This window comes from Rhododendron vialii, chromosome 7a (assembly GCF_030253575.1).
Source record: "Rhododendron vialii isolate Sample 1 chromosome 7a, ASM3025357v1".
In the NCBI taxonomy this organism is placed as follows: domain Eukaryota; kingdom Viridiplantae; phylum Streptophyta; class Magnoliopsida; order Ericales; family Ericaceae; genus Rhododendron; species Rhododendron vialii.
In genome coordinates this window covers 9,020,334-9,037,613 of record NC_080563.1, presented here as the reverse complement: position 1 = coordinate 9,037,613, position 17,280 = coordinate 9,020,334, and the positions used below count along the sequence as shown (strand labels likewise).

Genomic DNA, 17,280 nt, shown 5'->3' with positions numbered 1-17,280 from the left:
TTTTTCGGTGATTAGTCCGACGGTAATTTGTAGGAGTATCGGTACTGCTATGAACAATATTGGATGTGATGTAACTATGGAAATGGACTATATATTGCGCCAAAATCCAGCAGCAACTACCGATAGAAAACACACACACACCAAAAACCTATTTTCGAAGGAAAAATCTGAAATATCGAAAACAAGGGCAGCTATTTATCTTTTTTATCATATCAGGATAATTAAAGACGTGGAATAGAAAATAGGAAGTCACCAAACTCCATTTTAAATCCCTACAAACGTGATTCTCAAACCAAACTAAAGATATCAGTTATTTTTTCCCCATGTAGTGCAAAATTGAAAATTTAATATTCACATCTCCGGATCGTACCGTTACGCTACGACTTTTACACTACGAAACCGCATCACCGTAATCATTTGAGCTATCCTTCAATGGATTTCACAACTTTTAAATATGGTTGTTTCTGCTCTGTTAAACTAAGACGAATTCCCATACATGGCTTACTCAAACAAACAAAGGGACGGATACCCATTAGGGTAAACAAGAAAACAAAAATTACGACAAACATTTCCTTTTTTTTTTGGTCAAGCGGAATACTACGACAAACATTTCAAGCCCTAGGGAATCATATTAACTTTGAGCTCGTTTGTGCCCCCAAGCCCCAGGTATTAGATTCAGTATTCATGTAGGCCCACTCGCCAGTGGCCTTTGTAAATGATAAACTTAAGTGCAGGCCCAACGGACAAAACAAGCTTGAATTGAAAGAAGTACCGACATGTCTAAGCAGTCGGTGCAACTTAGTAAATTTCTAGGTTGCTTAGGAGGGTTTGCCTGGTCGTAAACTTCAAAGCACGAAATTAGTCGTAGTGTACGCAAGTTGATTTGAACATCCGATTATCAAAAAAAAACTTCAATCTCTAGGTGAACTTAGGCTTTTTACGAAGGCAAATGCTGAAGAATGCCCCACGGGGGCAGAAGTTAATTAACCTGCACTTAAGCAACATCAATGACATACTTTTCACTCCCATTTCTGAAGCCTCTCAATATTAATGACCTTCAGAACACGAAGCATCACATCGGAAGAAGTGAACATGCAAGGAGTATATTCCTTTCCCACGTGGTCCTTTACGATAGCGTGGTCTTCTTTTGAAAACCCTGTTGCGTAAACCTCTTTATATTAACCAAAAGCTTCCTTGAAAAGTACAAGTCCTAGTACTTCCACGCGAAAGATGACCGCGACTAATAATTTTAGTCAAGCTAAAACCATTTTTAAGCTGATGTGCGCTATTTTTTTTCTTCTATAGAATAATGATACCCTTTTTTGTGTGTATTCTATTGGTAGTGGCCGCTAGATTTTGACATTCAAAAAAACAAATAGTAGTGGCCGCAATTGTCTATTTTCTATTGATAACGTTTTATAGCACCGATACTCCTACAAAAAAATTTAATCACGAATATTATTACATTTTCACTAAATTATGAGCAGATTTGGAATAGTACCCAGTAAACAAGTATTAGTAGGACTTTGAGGTGCTTACTGGTTCTTGTCATACCTGGGCCTAGGGTAGGGGGCCAGAAATTTTTTAGAATAGACAAACAAATCGGGACGGATGGAGTAATATGAAACAACAAAAATGATCATCACAACTTCTCAATCTTAGTATAACAGGGAGAACACAGAACAATGTACCCTCTTTATCAAGGTATGTGAGATGATTTGAATGCCAAAATTTGATGTTTTTGATGCTTCAGTTAATTTAGATTCTGTTCCCTCATTCTTTCCTCATTTCCTCTGACTTTTCTTGCAATTAAGCAGTTTTACATTATATATAAGAAAATTCAAGCACACGCATTGCATGTGCACATCTTCTTGAAGAATTCTGTAGACTCCATGCATAATAGCATTCAATGTACTTTCAAGTATGAAATTCTTTGGTAGGATCCACTTTTACATGTTGTGTAATTCAAGTAAAAAGTATGAAAACCATCTCTATGAGGCTAAGAATGCGAAGGAAAGATAATGTTAAACAACCTTTGGCTGTAAATGCATATTTTAGTTAGGTTCAAAGATGATGGAGTTATCATCGGTATATTGACACAGGTCCGGTCTGGTCTAGTCTAATCTCTCTCTCTCTCTCTCTCTCTCTCTCTCATGCACACACAAACACAAAGGGCAACTCAACTCAATCTAAAAATTGGTTACAGGTGTATGGCCAGAGTCCAAAGCATTTATCGATGAAGACCTCAGTCCCATCCCCTCTCGTTGGAAAGGCCAATGCGACTCTGGACAAGCCTTGAACGCCACTACAGATTGTAACAAAAAATAATAGGGGCTCGATGGTTCATCGATGGCTTTCTTGCTTCCAACAAGCAACCATTCAACACCTCAGAGAACCCAGATTACTTGTCCCCCAGAGATTCATTCGGACACAGAACCCACACGTCCTCCACTGTTGCAGGTTCTGTAGCAGGCCGAACATAGAATTTCGCTGTGGTATGGACCGAGCCCACTCCGTGCCAAGCATGAACCTTGTGCACGGCTCCCTGCCCTATTTTTCATCGCCACCCCACTTACCACAGGCTCGGCAGAAGGCAAGCCCGTTCTCGGCCGCCTTCCTCTGTGGGTCCCTTGCGACGTATCCTCTCCCGTCGGTCATGTGCCAGGGTCGGTAAAGGGCGTGTTCGGCCACCTGCGGAGCACGGCCGCTGCCGACCACGGCTGGCTGCTGATTTGCGCGTCTTCCCACGTGCAAAAGCGGTTATAACAGAAGATGATCATGGGCGCACATGGGTGTACCAGCTCACCCCCAAAAGCGGTTACCAGATTTGTTCGGTGACATCACAGGTGACATCGCCTGGCCCGCGCAAGGCACGTGCCTATACTTGGAGAGCAAGCTAAGGGGGCTCTATAAATATTGAAGGATGACAACCCTAAAACGGTACGCACAGATACTACTCGACTCTTACGCTTATAGTCTTCTGCTTCCTCTCTCTGCACAATACTGATCCTCTCGCCGGAGGGCCTTGCCAGGACAACCCCCGGCCAGGTCTTAGTCGTGCGCTCCTTGTGCAAGCTAGGAGAAGAAGTCTCAATAACCATCGAGCCACAAGCGGAGGAACAAAGATCAAGGATCACGGGCCACACAATTGGTGAACCCGACGTGAAACGCTTCTGATTCAAACGGCTCTTACATCCTCCAAACCCCCTCACTCCTTCGTAAAAAAAACGACCGAACCACTCACCATGGGCGGAGATCTGGCAGACGCAGCCATTTCGGGGGGCCAAAGACGCTAGTGGAAATGTCATCTCCCCAACACCCTATGAAAGGCATATGTCCATCTCCCTCGCCCCTGGATCCGGACTCTCACCAGTTTCAGACGACGTGACGGCGGCCTACATCCTTCTACTACAGCGTCGCGACGACGAACTCGACAACGAGCTGGCCGCATTAAGGGCAGAGATGGCCCAAATGAAGCAACACATGCAGCAAGATGATACCCCTGCCGCATCAAAATCTGGCGGGGGTAGGAGAAGACAAACACCACCTCCACCACCACCACAAGGGCGTCAGAACGAGGGAGGCCAACGTGGATCCGTAAAAGATCGCCTAGGCTTCACCCCGGCACCGGGCGACGCCAGAGAAATAATCCTCTACAAGCAACCCACCGCATCTAGAACACATCGTTTTGAAAGCCATCACGAGCGGACTAGGATGAAGGATACCGAGTCATTTACAAGTACGTACTCAACTGGTCGTGCGGAGTTCTTTCGCACAACGGTCTCGCACCATAGCCGAGATTCCGCACGGACCAGACCCCATGTCTCTGAACGCCTAGGGAACATTCCGTCTGAGAATCTAGACGAAGAACACCATGCACGGCGAAACGGGAAGGCCGTACAAACGAAGACAATAGAACCCGCCGTAACAAGGACAAAACCGTCGACGGCCCACGCCGAACAACGACGGACCTTCGAGACAAACTTCAGCGCAGGGACGCCGAGAAGGCGTTAACAAAGGAGAATCAGGAAAGGGTTTCAAAGAGAACAAAAACGGACGAGCACGGCAAACCGCCGCGCCCAGGATTTGAAAGACAATTGAAGGACCTCGGCGTCTCTCCCTTCACCTCCCACATCATCAACACACCGCCGGAACCCACTTTCCATCTACCCAAATTCACGAAGTTCGACCCAGCGACCTGCGAGGCCTACACTCACCTAATCCGCTTCTAGCAAACCATTGAGCTCTGCACACTAAAGGATGAAGTAAAATGTAAGGCGTTCCCGTCCAGCCTCGGCTCCCTAAGACTCTAGTGGTTCAACAAGTTGCCCGCTGGATCCATACAGAACCTGGCCGACCTTGAACGTGCCTTCAACACACGCTTCATCACAAGCAACAAAACGGCTAAAGAGCCTAAGTCCTTATCTCAGATGAGGAAACTCCAGTTCTAAACTCTCAGACAATATGCCGAGCGTTATTGGCAGCTGTTCAACGAAATTCCAGGAATCGATGAATATTGGGCTGCACACACTTTCAAAAACGGTTTGGAAACCGGCAGCAAGATCCTAGATGAACTCGCCATCCGCCTGCCCACCACACGGCATGGGAGAATTGATGCGCGTCGTGGAGAGATTATGTGCTCTTGAAGAGTTTTATACGGACCGTGCGGCCCAGGGAATCCCGAACTTGACAGCATCCTTCACCACGACCGTACCCCAACTGCCGGAACCAGTAATCACCCAGCACTTGCAATCCAAGAAGCAGGTACACAACATCAAAGAAGGGAAGAAACGCCAGCCAAAAGAGCACGACTAGAGGCCGAAACCACCCACTTCAAAGAACCCATCTGGTCCTTCCTAAAGGAAATCATGAGGCAACCATGGTTCGAGTGGCCGCAAGGCAAGCTCGGCACGGACAACGGCCAAGCGGATTAGAACCCGAGGAAGAAGTGCTCGTATCACAATGAGCTCGGCCACTACACAACAGCATGTGCTCCGTACAAGGCGCTGTTGGAACGTTTGGCGGCCCAAAGCCATCTCGACCAATACATTGATCACGCAAAAACGCCCGCCCGGCAGACAAATCTCAACCCCAACGAACAGCGCCCACTGATACACGTCATCCACGATCTAGTGACGAAGGCATCCGAAACCGCCCTCAAGGCCGACATCGATCACGCCTCAACATCCAAACAGATACTCTCAGTTGGTTGCGGATCCAAGCGTCAACGACCACAGGGCGTACCCAAGTGGACGATAAGCTTTACTGAGCGTGACCTTGAACATGTTCAAACTCCACATTCGGACGCCCTCGTCGTCACTATCCAAATCAGCGTCCACGACATAAAGCGCGTCCTCATCGATCAAGGAAGTTCAGCAGAGGTCATGTATTACGACCTTTTCAAGAAGTTGGATCTACCAGAGTCTGCCCTACAACCTACCGACATACCCCTCATCGGCTTCAACGGTGCACCTGTCTGGCCACTTGGCCGAATCTTCCTCCCAGTCGTCATCGGCTCAAAAACTCTGACCGTCGAATTCATCGTCGTCAATGTACCGAGCCCATACAACGCCATCCTTGGCCGAACTTGGCTCCACGGAATGCGGGCCATTGCTTCCACCTACCACCAGGTCATCCGCTTCATCGGCGCCACAGGAAGACAGGAAGATTTGCGAGGTGACCAAGTAGCCTCCAAACAATGCTACGTCTCTGCCGTCCACAACTCTGCCAAAGCCAAACAAGTACAATGGGTTGAAGTCCCCGACGTGGCCGTAATCGACGACGTCGGCCAGAAAGCTGAAGACAAAGCAGAGGAGGACCTCGTCCAAATGCCAATCAACGAGGATGGCTCCCGATTCTTCTTGATCAGTTCTTCCATCAGCGAGACTGATCACGAAGAAATGTTCCAATACCTCAAGAAGAATGTAGAAGTTTTTGCCTGGACCCCCAACGAAATGCCGAGGGTCGATCCCAATTTCATCAGTCACTCACTCAACATCAAGAAAGACGCCAAGCCTGTCATCCAGAAGGCACGACGTTCTGCAGCCGAACACGCCGATGCCGTCGTCGAAGAGGTCAAGCGCCTGCTGGAGGCCAATGCCATCCAAGAAGTACAATACCCAACATGGCTGTCCAACACTGTGGTCGTTAAAAAGAAAAACGGCAAATGGCGAGTCTGCGTGGATTATACCAATCTCAACGACGCTTGTCCAAAGGATTAGTTCCCACTCCCGAAGATTGATCAACTTGTTTACGCAACGGCAGGTCATACTCGGCTAAGCTTTCTGAACGCCTACCTTGGCTACCACCAAATTGCCATGGACCCCGACGACATGGAGAAAACTGCTTTCATCACGCCTAATGGCATCTTCTGCTACTGCGTCATGCCGTTTGGACTCAAGAATTCAGGTGCAACGTTCAACAGAGCAATATTCAAGATGTTGAAAGAACAAATCGGCCACACCGTGGAGGCTTACATTGATGACCTAGTCATCAAAAGTAAGAAGGAATCCAACCACCTGCGAGACTTGGCGGAAGTCTTCGAAATCCTCAAGCTCCACAAACTTCGACTAAATCCTGAAAAATGCGCGTTCGGGGTAAGCGCTGGGAAATTTCTCGGACACCTTGTCACTCGAAGAGGTATTGAGGCCGACCCTAACCAAATCAAGGCTATTAAAAATTTGCACCCACCAAGAACAATCAATGAAGTACAAAGGCTCACCGGGATGGCAGCGGCTCTAAACCGATTTATCAGCAAATCCTCAGACAAGTGCCACGCATTCTTCCATGCCTTGGAGGGAAAAAGTCGACGCAGCTTTGAATGGACCCCGGATTGTGACTCCGCTTTGGCCGAACTAAAAGACTACTTAAATTCGGCCCCGCTGCTGGTAAAACCTAAGGAATTCGAAACTTTATATCTCTATCTCGCCGTGTCCGCCCACGCAACCAGTTCTGCACTTGTACGGCGGGAAAGTGCTGATGACAAGCCCATCTATTTCACAAGCAAGACGCTCCTTCCAGCTCAAACTCGCTACATGCCACTTGAAAAATTAGCCCTTGCTCTCGTTTCAGCGGCTAGGAAACTCCTGCCCTACTTCCAATCACGCCCCATCGTCGTCTTAACAGAACACCCCCTTAAAGCTCTCTTTCGAAAGGCGGATCTATCTAACAGGGTCTCCAAATGGGCAGTAGAGCTGGCAAACTTTGATATCAGGTTCGAACCATGAACGGCAATCAAAGGACATGTTCTTGCTGACTTCATTGCTGAGCTTACTCCAGAAGATACTGAACTTCTCAAACTACCCATCCCAACACATTCCGTCGCCGAGCATCAATTGTCGCCGAAACCTTGGCACCTTTTCCAAGGTGACATCTGGCACCTACATGTTGATGGAGTATCCAATAGCAACGGAGCAGGGGCCGGGGTCGTCCTAATCTCCCCCTGTGGAACACTACACGAAAGTGCTATCAGCATCGACTTCCCTGCCACCAATAACGAAGCTGAATATGAAGCGCTCCTAGCTAGCTTACGCTCTGCAGTTGCCATGGAAATCTACAACCTTGTCGTTTACTGTGACTCCCAACTCATAGTTAACCAAGTACTTGGGGAATATGAGGCTTGGGATCCGCGGATGTCAAGATACTAGGCAACCGTAGCCGAACTAATCACCCACTTCCCCAATTTCAAAATTGAACAGATCAACCGCGGACACAACGCGCATGCCGACGCACTCGCTGGCCTTGCCTCAGCTTCTAAAGCCTCCGAATTCCAGACAATAAGCTTCGGCAACATCGACCACCCAAGCTTTAATGCCACTTCAAAGGTTCTCAACGTTGAACTCGGCCCAAGCTGGATGGATGAGATCATTGCATTTCTCGAACATGATACTGTGCCGGCAGACAAGAAGGAAGCTTATTGCATCAGGAACAAAGCCGCTTACTACTGGCTCTCTGAAAACGGCCAAGTCTATAGGAAATCTATCTCCGGCCCATATCTCCTCGTGGTCCACCCAACCCAAGTTCAAGAGATCCTCGCTGAACTTCACTCAGGGAGTTGTGGCTGCCACTCCGGCGGCCGATCACTTTGCCAAAGAGCTTTAAGTCAGGGATACTACTGGAAAAACATGAAGAAAGATTGCGAAGACACAGTTTGCAAATGCCGACCATGCCAACTTTTTTCTCCCATACCAAAGCAACCCGCCCAGAACCTCTCCCCTATTACCAGCCCTTGGCCCTTTGCACAATGGGGGCTCGACATTGTCGGAAAACTACCAACAGCTCCAAGAGGATTCAAGTTCTTGATCACCGCAACAGACTACTTCTCCAAATGGGTAGAGGCCGAGCCTCTTGTGACAATCACAGAAGCTGACGTTCGCAGATTTGTCTGGCGAAACATTGTTACCAGATTTGGAGTTTCGTACGCCATCGTATCAGACAATGGAAGCCAATTCGTCGGTAAAGACCTGACCAGCCTTTGTGAGGAATTTGGGATACGCTTCTTCAACTCTACACCAGCATACCCCCAAGGGAATGGACAAGCCGAGGCTACAAACAAGACCGTTTGCGCCGGGATCAAGCGACGATTAAACTCCAAGAGAGGAAAATGGGCTGAGGAACTACCACGTGTTCTTTGGGCTTACCGTTCTACACCACGGCGCTCAACAGGCCAAACCCCCTTTTCAATGGCATTTGGCATGGAGGCGGTAATACCACTAGAATCCAAGTTCCCCACTCTGAGAACAGAGAACTTCGACCCAAAAACTAATGACGAGGCCGTAGAACAAGAACTGATCTTTGCAGAAGAAAAACGTGACGACGCCCAGTTAAAGCTCGCCGAGTACCAACAACAAGTGTCAAGAGGCTACAACCGAAATGTTCGCACCAAGAACTTCAAACCAGACGACTTGGTGTGGCGAAAAGTGGTACAAGCTAGCAAGAAGCAAAAATTCAAACCCAACTGGGAGGGTCCCTTTCGTGTTGTCAAGATCGCTGGTGAAGGTGCTTACATACTGAACGACATGAAAGGGAAAGTGCTTACCAACCCAAGGAATGCACAGAACCTAAAGAGAGCATACATGTGAACCTCCCTCCAAAACTTGCTCGGCTGAACACTATCCCAGGCCAACCCTTAAGTTGCCAAAAATTTTCAGTTGTGTCTGGCTTCGGCTTGTTTATCTATGATCTTTTTATTTTAAAAGAAGGGCTCTGACCCACAGTTTTTATTATCTTCTACTTCACCTGTACTACAGAATCCTTCAAAATGAAAAGTCTAGGTTTTGCAATTACATTCTTTTATGTCTCTTAAGTACTATTCTCTTTCGGCTCCTTCACGTCATTCAATCTCGGCGAATCTACCGAACACAAACGATGACTTCGGTCACACCCACAAACGGCTCCTAAAAAAGCCACTTGCTTCGGCCACTATTACCGCCCAAAGTAGCAAGCAACAGGACATATGGTCCGCCGAACCTAAAACACACATCACTGATGGAACTTAGGTCTCGGCTCGGATTGGCAAGACTCTATGGTCAGCCACTGATAGTTTACACTCGCACTTTGGCGAGCAAACCAACAAGACTCTCAAACGCTCTTTGGCCAAATCCTTAACTCCTAAAAGGGGCACCAAGCAATCCCACGCAATGTCAGAACAACAAATCCATATTCGGCAACCTGTAATTCAACTTTGGTCCAGGCTCGGCTACTACTAAAATCCAGCACCATACATCCACATCAAATCAAGATATTTGATTACTTCGCCGAACCCAGACCAAAGTGGGGGCTACGGATAAACTTCACATGAAAAACAAGCCAGACCATCAAGACTTTATGAAAACATGAAAGCAATCAGTCAAGTTCAGCACAAATTAAGGCGTTGCAAAAGAAGCCAGGCATTCCACTTTCAAAAAGAAAACAAGTGTTACTGAAGATCCTAAGCTAAGAGGTACGGCCTAGTAAACCGTTCGGTGCCGACCCCCCATCAACTATTACACCTGGCACGGCAAAACTCCCAAGTACGGAGCCGTCCAGTCCAACACAAATTTTAAAAGTTCAAAAAAGAAATCCTAATCTTGTGGAACGACATCAGCAACAACATCAGCAGCCTTCCCACTCTCGACCTCGGCACCCTTCTCGCCATTCTTTTGGGCCTGCTCGGTGTGCTGCTTTGCTGCCTCAGCCATGCCTCCTTCAGCATCACCTGCCTTCTTTCCACTTGAGCCATTTTCACCACCTTTAGCACCGGCACCAGTGAGGTCATCATTATCCTCTTCACTCTCGGAAAACTCCTCTGGAGGAAGTGGTGCACACTCCTCGTCGGTGTACGGCAGCACAAGCTCGGGCACTTCGGCTGCAGGAATTGACTTTGTCAAATTCATGTCCGGCTCCAGCTGCATGACCCCACACGCAGCTTTTACCCCAGCCTTATATCCTGCTCGGTACGCAATGGGGATCCTGCTCTTGATCTCTTCATTCACCATCGACCGAGCCTCCCTGACATACTCGGCACCAGTTCTATCATACCCAGCTTGGAAAGCCTTCTCATCCACCTCCTTCATTTTCCTCTTCTCCCTTCTCAATACCTGGCCAAGCTCACGCTCGGATTTCTTGACCTTCTCCAACGCGTCATCCCTCTCCCTCTCAAGTTCGGCAATCTTAGCCTTGGCCAACTTCAGGCCATTCTTCGTAGCCTTGGTTTTTTCATGCCCGGCTTTTGCATCATCACGATAACGCGTTCTCTCAACGGCCAACAGGTCAGCCTGAGTGGACACTCGCAGTGCCGCCTGTCCAGCCTGCAGGGGACAAAATGATCAAGCTCGGCAAAAAAGGAAAAATACAAAGAAAATAGTGAGGAAAAAGGAAAAATACAAAGTAAGCCAATACCTGAACGAGGTAGGCGCTCAAGTGCGCAATGCTCGGCTGCAGCTCTCCAGGTACTCTGTCCATATCCCTCGACAGAGCGAGGCCATGAAGCATGGTGACGGCCAACCCAGGTTCGACCTTGACGCTGTCTTCAACAGTAACGACCCTGCCATCGGCCATCGCAAAAGAAGGCGCGAACTCCTGCATGATCGATTGGCCACCCAAACCAGCCGCCACCACCACAGACCTAGAGCCACCCACAGCTGATGACTCAGTTTGATCCTTCTCCTTCGAAAGCGGCGTCGGCGGCCTCGTCGGGAAGAAGTCTTGTGTCACTCTCTGCTTCTTAGCAGCAGGTTCAGACAGTCCCGCCTCCTTTTGCCGAGCAGCGGCGCCGTCCCTAAGGTTAATCTTGACGACGTTCCTCCTGCCCATGTCCTCGGCAAACTTGGGGATAAGGGTTCGGAGGGGAGGGATGCTTACACCTTGGAATTCAACTGGCTGACTGTCTTGGAACCAGAAGTCCGATGACTTCTTCAAAGTGGTAAACTTCACCCTCGGTCCCTTTGTCTTCTTGCTCGGATTATGGATAACACCTCCAGCCTCCTGCTCCCTAGCAACTGTCTTCTTGCCCTTGGCCTTCGTGCTCGGCCCTGCTTCCTTCTCCCTTCTCTTCAACTTCCCCTTGTACGAAGGGGTGTAGCCCAGCAGCGTCGGCGCGTCACAGCAGATCTGAGCCTTCAGTGTTTCAATGTTCTTTTCAATAGCTAAGGACTGCTGTCTCTTGGTAATTGCTCGGTGATCTGCAGGGAAAAAATGTTAGCCAAATAAGCATCAGGAGTGCGGTAAGAAGAGTAAATCATGCTCGGCAAATAAAGGAGAGGGTAAAATGACCTCGGAAATCTTTTATCTTCGGCACGGTATGCAGTCGCATTGACTGATCGCCGAACTCGTAATTCCCACTTACCTCAACGTACAAATTGGCCCACTTATCAGTGTCGGGGAGCCCATTTATCAGGGGATCCTTGCCATTACGTGTCGACAAGTACCTGCGGTTGGTCTTACCGTGACTGGACATGATGTATGTGTGGAAGAGGTCAGCGACTGTGAACTCAAGATTATGGAGCTCCTTCAGTTTGATCGCCGACATCACTATCCTATAGCTATTTATGGCAAAGAAATGAGGAACTATGCCGAACTTGGTCAGCAATTCCCTCAAAAGTGGGTGAAGAGGAAAACGGAGTCCAGCCTCACAAATGGCCATGAGGGGAACTGTTATATGTTCGGGACGTTCTTCCCTCTTATCCCTTATCCTGTTATTGGCCACCTGGCTAACAACAACATCGTCGGGAATGTTGTATGTTCGGCAGAAATCAGCGTACTCATCAGGACGGGCGCTGAAGTAGTGGGCGTAAGGACAAACCTGCCCTCTCTCATAAAGATCGGCGACCTCTTTGTCTCGGATGAGGTTTCGGTGGGAACAGAACAGGAAGAAGTCATGGCTTCGGTCTAGGGGCGGAGCCTGGACTCGGCCTCGGGACCAAGTTCATGCTCGGATTCGGATTCGGTGCTAGTGGTGAAGGTTATCTCGGGCGCGGTGTTGTACCCGCCATCGTATTCATAGTTGCGTTCGGCGTTAGAGTCACTGGAACCAGACATGTTGGAAGCAATAGAAGAGGCCTGGCGTCGGCTCCTATACCTTTCCACGTATGCTCGGATCACTAGATCTGTGGAATCGTCCCCTGAACTTTCAGAGTCGGATGAAATGATGATAACCGAGTGAGCCAGACCTAACAAAGACAGAGTGAAACCATGAGAAACCTCGTCGTTGACCAGAAGGCAAGGATCTCACTACGCACGACTACCTAAAACTGGCCCACCCTGTTATCACATTCCACAAATCCAGGTTCGGGAAACGCGGACTCAAATCAACAAGCTCAGCCGAACCCATTGTCGGCCAAGCTTATTGGTAGTAGAAACCGAGGCTCGGCAAGCCCCATCGTCGGCCCAAACCACCAACATCAACGTTGGGGCTCGGAAGAACATGTCGAAGATGAAGATGAACAGTTCATTCATCTCCAGTACTGCACTATTTACTTGAAACAAAATCCCCCCAAAAACCAAGGAAAATGAACAGAAAATACGAAAAATTTGTATAAACAACAAGAGGGAAGGAGAACGAACTCAAACCTGGGATTTGTGGCAAGATCTGGTGGCAAAGATGCTGAGAATCAAGGACATAAGATGAACGGTCGCTGGTGGGAGCTCTGTCAATGGAGTTCTAGAGAGAGAGAGAGAACGTAGCCTTTCTCTCTCCTCGCGTCGTCCTTTATATAGAGCTAGGGTTCAAGATTTGAAATTCCCGCCCATCATTACATCGCCAAACCTTAGACCATACGGCGCATGACACGTGGCAAAAAAAGGACAACCTGCAGAGCTTGCCAGCCGTCCTCTCACCAGCCGTATCCAGCCATGGAGCGACACCTGGCACTCCTCCCCTAAAGTTCTCCACCAACGGCTGATATCACTTCAGAAGAGAAGATGGGTCAGGCTCGGCCAAATCTCGCCTCGAGCAAATAAAAATCACATTCGGCATTCGATAAGTTCGGCCGAGGCTCGATTTCAATCCCTACCTTGCGTTCGGCATCGGCAGAGATTGAGGGGCTATTGTAGCAGGCCGAACATAGAATTTCGCTGTGGTATGGACCGAGCCCACTCCGTGCCAAGCATGAACCTTGTGCACGGCTCCCGGCCCTATTTTTCATCGCCACCCCACTTACCACTGGCTCGACAAAAGGCAAGCCTGTTCTCGGCCGCCTTCCTCTGTGGGTCCCTTGCGACGTATCCTCTCCCGTCGGTCATGTGCCAGGGTCGGTAAAGGGCGTGTTCGGCCACCTATGGAGCACGGCCGCTGCCGACCACGGCTGGCTGCTAATTTGCGCGTCTTCCCACGTGCAAAAGCAGTTATAACAGAAGATGATCATGGGCGCACATGGGTGTGCTAGCTCACCCCCAGAAGCGGTTACCAGATTTGTTCGGTGACATCACAGGTGACGTCGCCTAGCCCGCGCAAGGCACGTGCCTGTACTTGGAGAGCAAGCTAAGGGGACTATAAATATTGAAGGATGACAACCCTAAAACGGTACGCACAGATACTACTCGACTCTTACGCTTATAGTCTTCTGCTTCCTCTCTCTGCACAATACTGATCCTCTCGTCGGAGGGCCTTGCCGGGACAACCCCGGGCCAGATCTTAGTCGTGCGCTCCTTGTGCAGGCTAGGAGAAGAAGTCTCAATAACCATCGAGCCACAAGCGAAGGAACAAAGATCGAGGATCACGGGCCACACAGGTTCCTTTGTGGGTAACGTGAGTTACAAAGGCATTGGCCTAGGAGTACCGAGCGGAGGAGCACCCCGAGCTTGGTTAGCCCATTACAAGGCATGTTGGAATGGGCAGTGTGCGTCTACAGATGTGTTGAGAGCGTTGGATCAAGCTATACATGATGGGGTTGATGTGCTATCATTGTCTCTTGGCTCTACCATTCCTATGTTCTCGGATGTTGATGAATTTGATTGCCACAGGCTCATTCCACGCTGTCGCCAATGGCATCATTGTTGTTTGCTCTGCCGGAAATGATGGGCCTTCTAGTCAGACGGTTCATAACACAGCACCAGGGATCTTAACTGTTGCCGCTAGCACCATAGATAGGTCCTTTCCCACATCCATTACTCTCGGAAACAACAAAACCATATGGGTATAGTCTTCTCTTTTTGGACATGTAATTACGTAGACTTACATTGGCTTGCTACATATCATTTTGGGGCGATGTGCCTCAACAACTTGCAAAAACAGATACAAGACCTTGCTCAACTGCACCTTCTCTTATCTTTGCTTACCCACATTTAGTCATTTCTGATTCTTTTTTTCCTTGCTGTTGAATCCTAATCAGAAGCCTCAAATAAGTTCTATTTACCATTTGTGCATAGAGGGCGAAGCCATGTTCGCAGGTAAAGAAATTGGCTTCACCGGTTTGATGTACCTGGAGTCCCCAGGACTCATTCCGACAGCTGCTGGGTAATGGAATTGATGGTTACATGATTTTTGGTTCTAACTATGAAAGTTTATGTCATCACTTTATTCTCTTTAATTGTAGTGTTTGTGAATCCCTTTCACTTGATAACAACTCGGTGGTTGGAAAGGTGGTACTCTGCTTCACTACAGTGCCCATTCGGGTGCCACTGACACATGTTTCATCTATTGTCAAAGCAGCCGGTGGATTGGGTGTGATCATCGCTCGAAGCCCTAGAAGCAACTTGGCTCCGTGCAGCGATGACTTCCCTTGTATAGTTGTGGATTATGAACTTGGCACCGAAATACTGTTCTACATCCGTGCAACAAGGTATGTCTTCGTCATCCTTGGCAAAATCCCCATGGTCCACCTTGTTCTTTTCCTAATTCGTGAACGTTGTGTGTCATTTGAGATAAATACAGTTCTCCCACAGTCAAGTTAAGCCTCTCAAGGACACTAGTAGGAAAACCTGTGTCAACCAAGATTGCTTATTTTTCATCTAGAGGACCTAGCTCCATTGCACCAGCTATATTGAAGGTAAGTTTCGGCTTCGTGAGACATCAAATATGAGTTGTCCCCTGCTAAAGTGCTATTCTGATTCATTTGACATCAACCTACTTTCTATTTTATACAGCCAGATATAGCTGCACCTGATGTGAATATATTAGCAGCTACTACTCCCATGGATGGGGGTTTTTCCTTTTATTCAGGAACATCAATGGCAGCTCCTCATGTCTCAGCCGTCGTTGTAGTTATCAAATCACTACACCCCAATTGGTCCCCTGCTGCGATCAAATCAGCAATAATCACAACGGGTACTCCTTTCTCTGTTTTTTTTTTTTTTTGACTTGACTCCTTTCTCCGTTTAATAACAGCTTGGCATGGCCAGTGAATTGTCCCCAACTTCCTTGCTCAATGCAACTAAAATGTGTATTGACATAATCGAATGACTTATGCAGCATGGCAAACTGATCCATCTGGAGAGCCTATTTTTGCCGAGGGGTCCCCACGAAAGCTTGCTGATCCATTTGATTACGGGGGTGGTCTTATCAACCCAAACAGAGCAAGAAATCCTGGTTTGGTTTACGACATGGGCACGGATGACTGCATACATTATCTCTGTGCAATGGGTTACAACTCCTCGTCTATATCTCAACTTGTAGACAATTCCACCGTTTGCCCCAATCCTCAGCCCTCCATTTTGGATGTGAATCTGCCTTCCATAACTATCCCAAATTTGAGAAATGCCACTTCCCTCGGTAGAACCGTAACAAACGTAGGACCAACCAACTCCGTTTACAGACTTCTAATTGAGCCTCCACTTGGCGTAATAATAGCCGTAAAACCTGATACGTTGGTTTTCAACTCCACCACCAAGAAAGTTTCCTTCGATGTCTCAGTCTCCACAACCCATCGTGTCAACGCAGGATACTATTTCGGGAGCCTGACTTGGACAGACGGGGTGCATATTGTGAGAAGTCCCATATCTGTGAGAACACAGATCATACCATCTTTTGCCGATGACTAGCATCAGCTCCAATGTTAAAATCCCACTCCAATAACTACCAACACACACACACACATACACCGAGAGAGTGAGAAAAGGGAAGATTAGGTCTGCAATTACATAATGTAATAATAATGCTCATTGAAGCAAGAAATTTACTATAAAGATGAAAAGAGAATAGAGGTTTATTCAATGTCATGGCTAATTTTTTGCAATTTTTACTACAATTTTTTTTTTTTTTTTTGCAGATTTGCCGAGAAATGACACTTATGAGAAACTTCTTTATATTTATTCCCATGGCTAATTTTAAATAAAATTTGAGAGTTAAATAATAGGATATCATATTTCAAAAATTAACACATATGAAAAATGTATTTTATCTAATGCAAAGCCTTAACATGAAATGAAAAAATCGGCTTGCAATTCCCTATTCAATTTGCTATATTCTGAATGGTCATGCAAATCTCCCATTTAAATTGACAGTCTTTGATAATCAACCGTACAAATGAAGTTTAAAAAATAAGTAGATGAAAACTAAATAAATAAATATTAATTAACCGTGCTTGATTAGTTGCCGATGCAAAAATTCACTGAAAATTAGTTAATACAAAACAAAATTGAAGACTAATGACAAGATAAATAAATACTTTCAAAAAAAATAAACTATCAATCTTTCCACAACAATTATCTTAGAAAGCATCATAATAGTCGAAATTGTTGTTGCTCACGTAAATCTTAAAGTGTCTTTCTGAAAACCTAATTCGTATTTTTTTGGTATTGGCGTCATTCACTTTTTTTCTTACCCACCAATTATTTTGGCCCCACAATGGAGAAAACTTTTCCCGT

General features: G+C 47.3%; 1 protein-coding gene across 4 annotated transcripts in view; it reads left to right on the top strand.

Annotated features, from left to right (window-relative positions):
• LOC131331929 (subtilisin-like protease SBT3.5) overlaps window positions 1-16,618 on the top strand; it is a 90,258-nt gene extending 73,640 nt beyond the window's left edge. Inside the window, exons 1-6 of one of the 4 annotated variants that reach the window (XM_058365898.1) lie at window positions 14,245-14,612; window positions 14,847-14,932; window positions 15,012-15,257; window positions 15,350-15,464; window positions 15,562-15,742; window positions 15,887-16,618. In XM_058365898.1, coding sequence (XP_058221881.1) covers window positions 14,358-14,612; window positions 14,847-14,932; window positions 15,012-15,257; window positions 15,350-15,464; window positions 15,562-15,742; window positions 15,887-16,455 — 1,452 coding nt within the window. In that variant the 5' untranslated portion in view covers window positions 14,245-14,357 and the 3' untranslated portion in view covers window positions 16,456-16,618. Of the gene's footprint in view, window positions 1-14,244; window positions 14,613-14,846; window positions 14,933-15,011; window positions 15,258-15,339; window positions 15,465-15,561; window positions 15,743-15,886 lie in introns of those variants that run through there. The other 3 variants (XR_009201557.1, XM_058365895.1, XM_058365899.1) reach the window with 3 other exon arrangements.
• The last annotated feature ends 662 nt before the right edge of the window (window positions 16,619-17,280 follow it).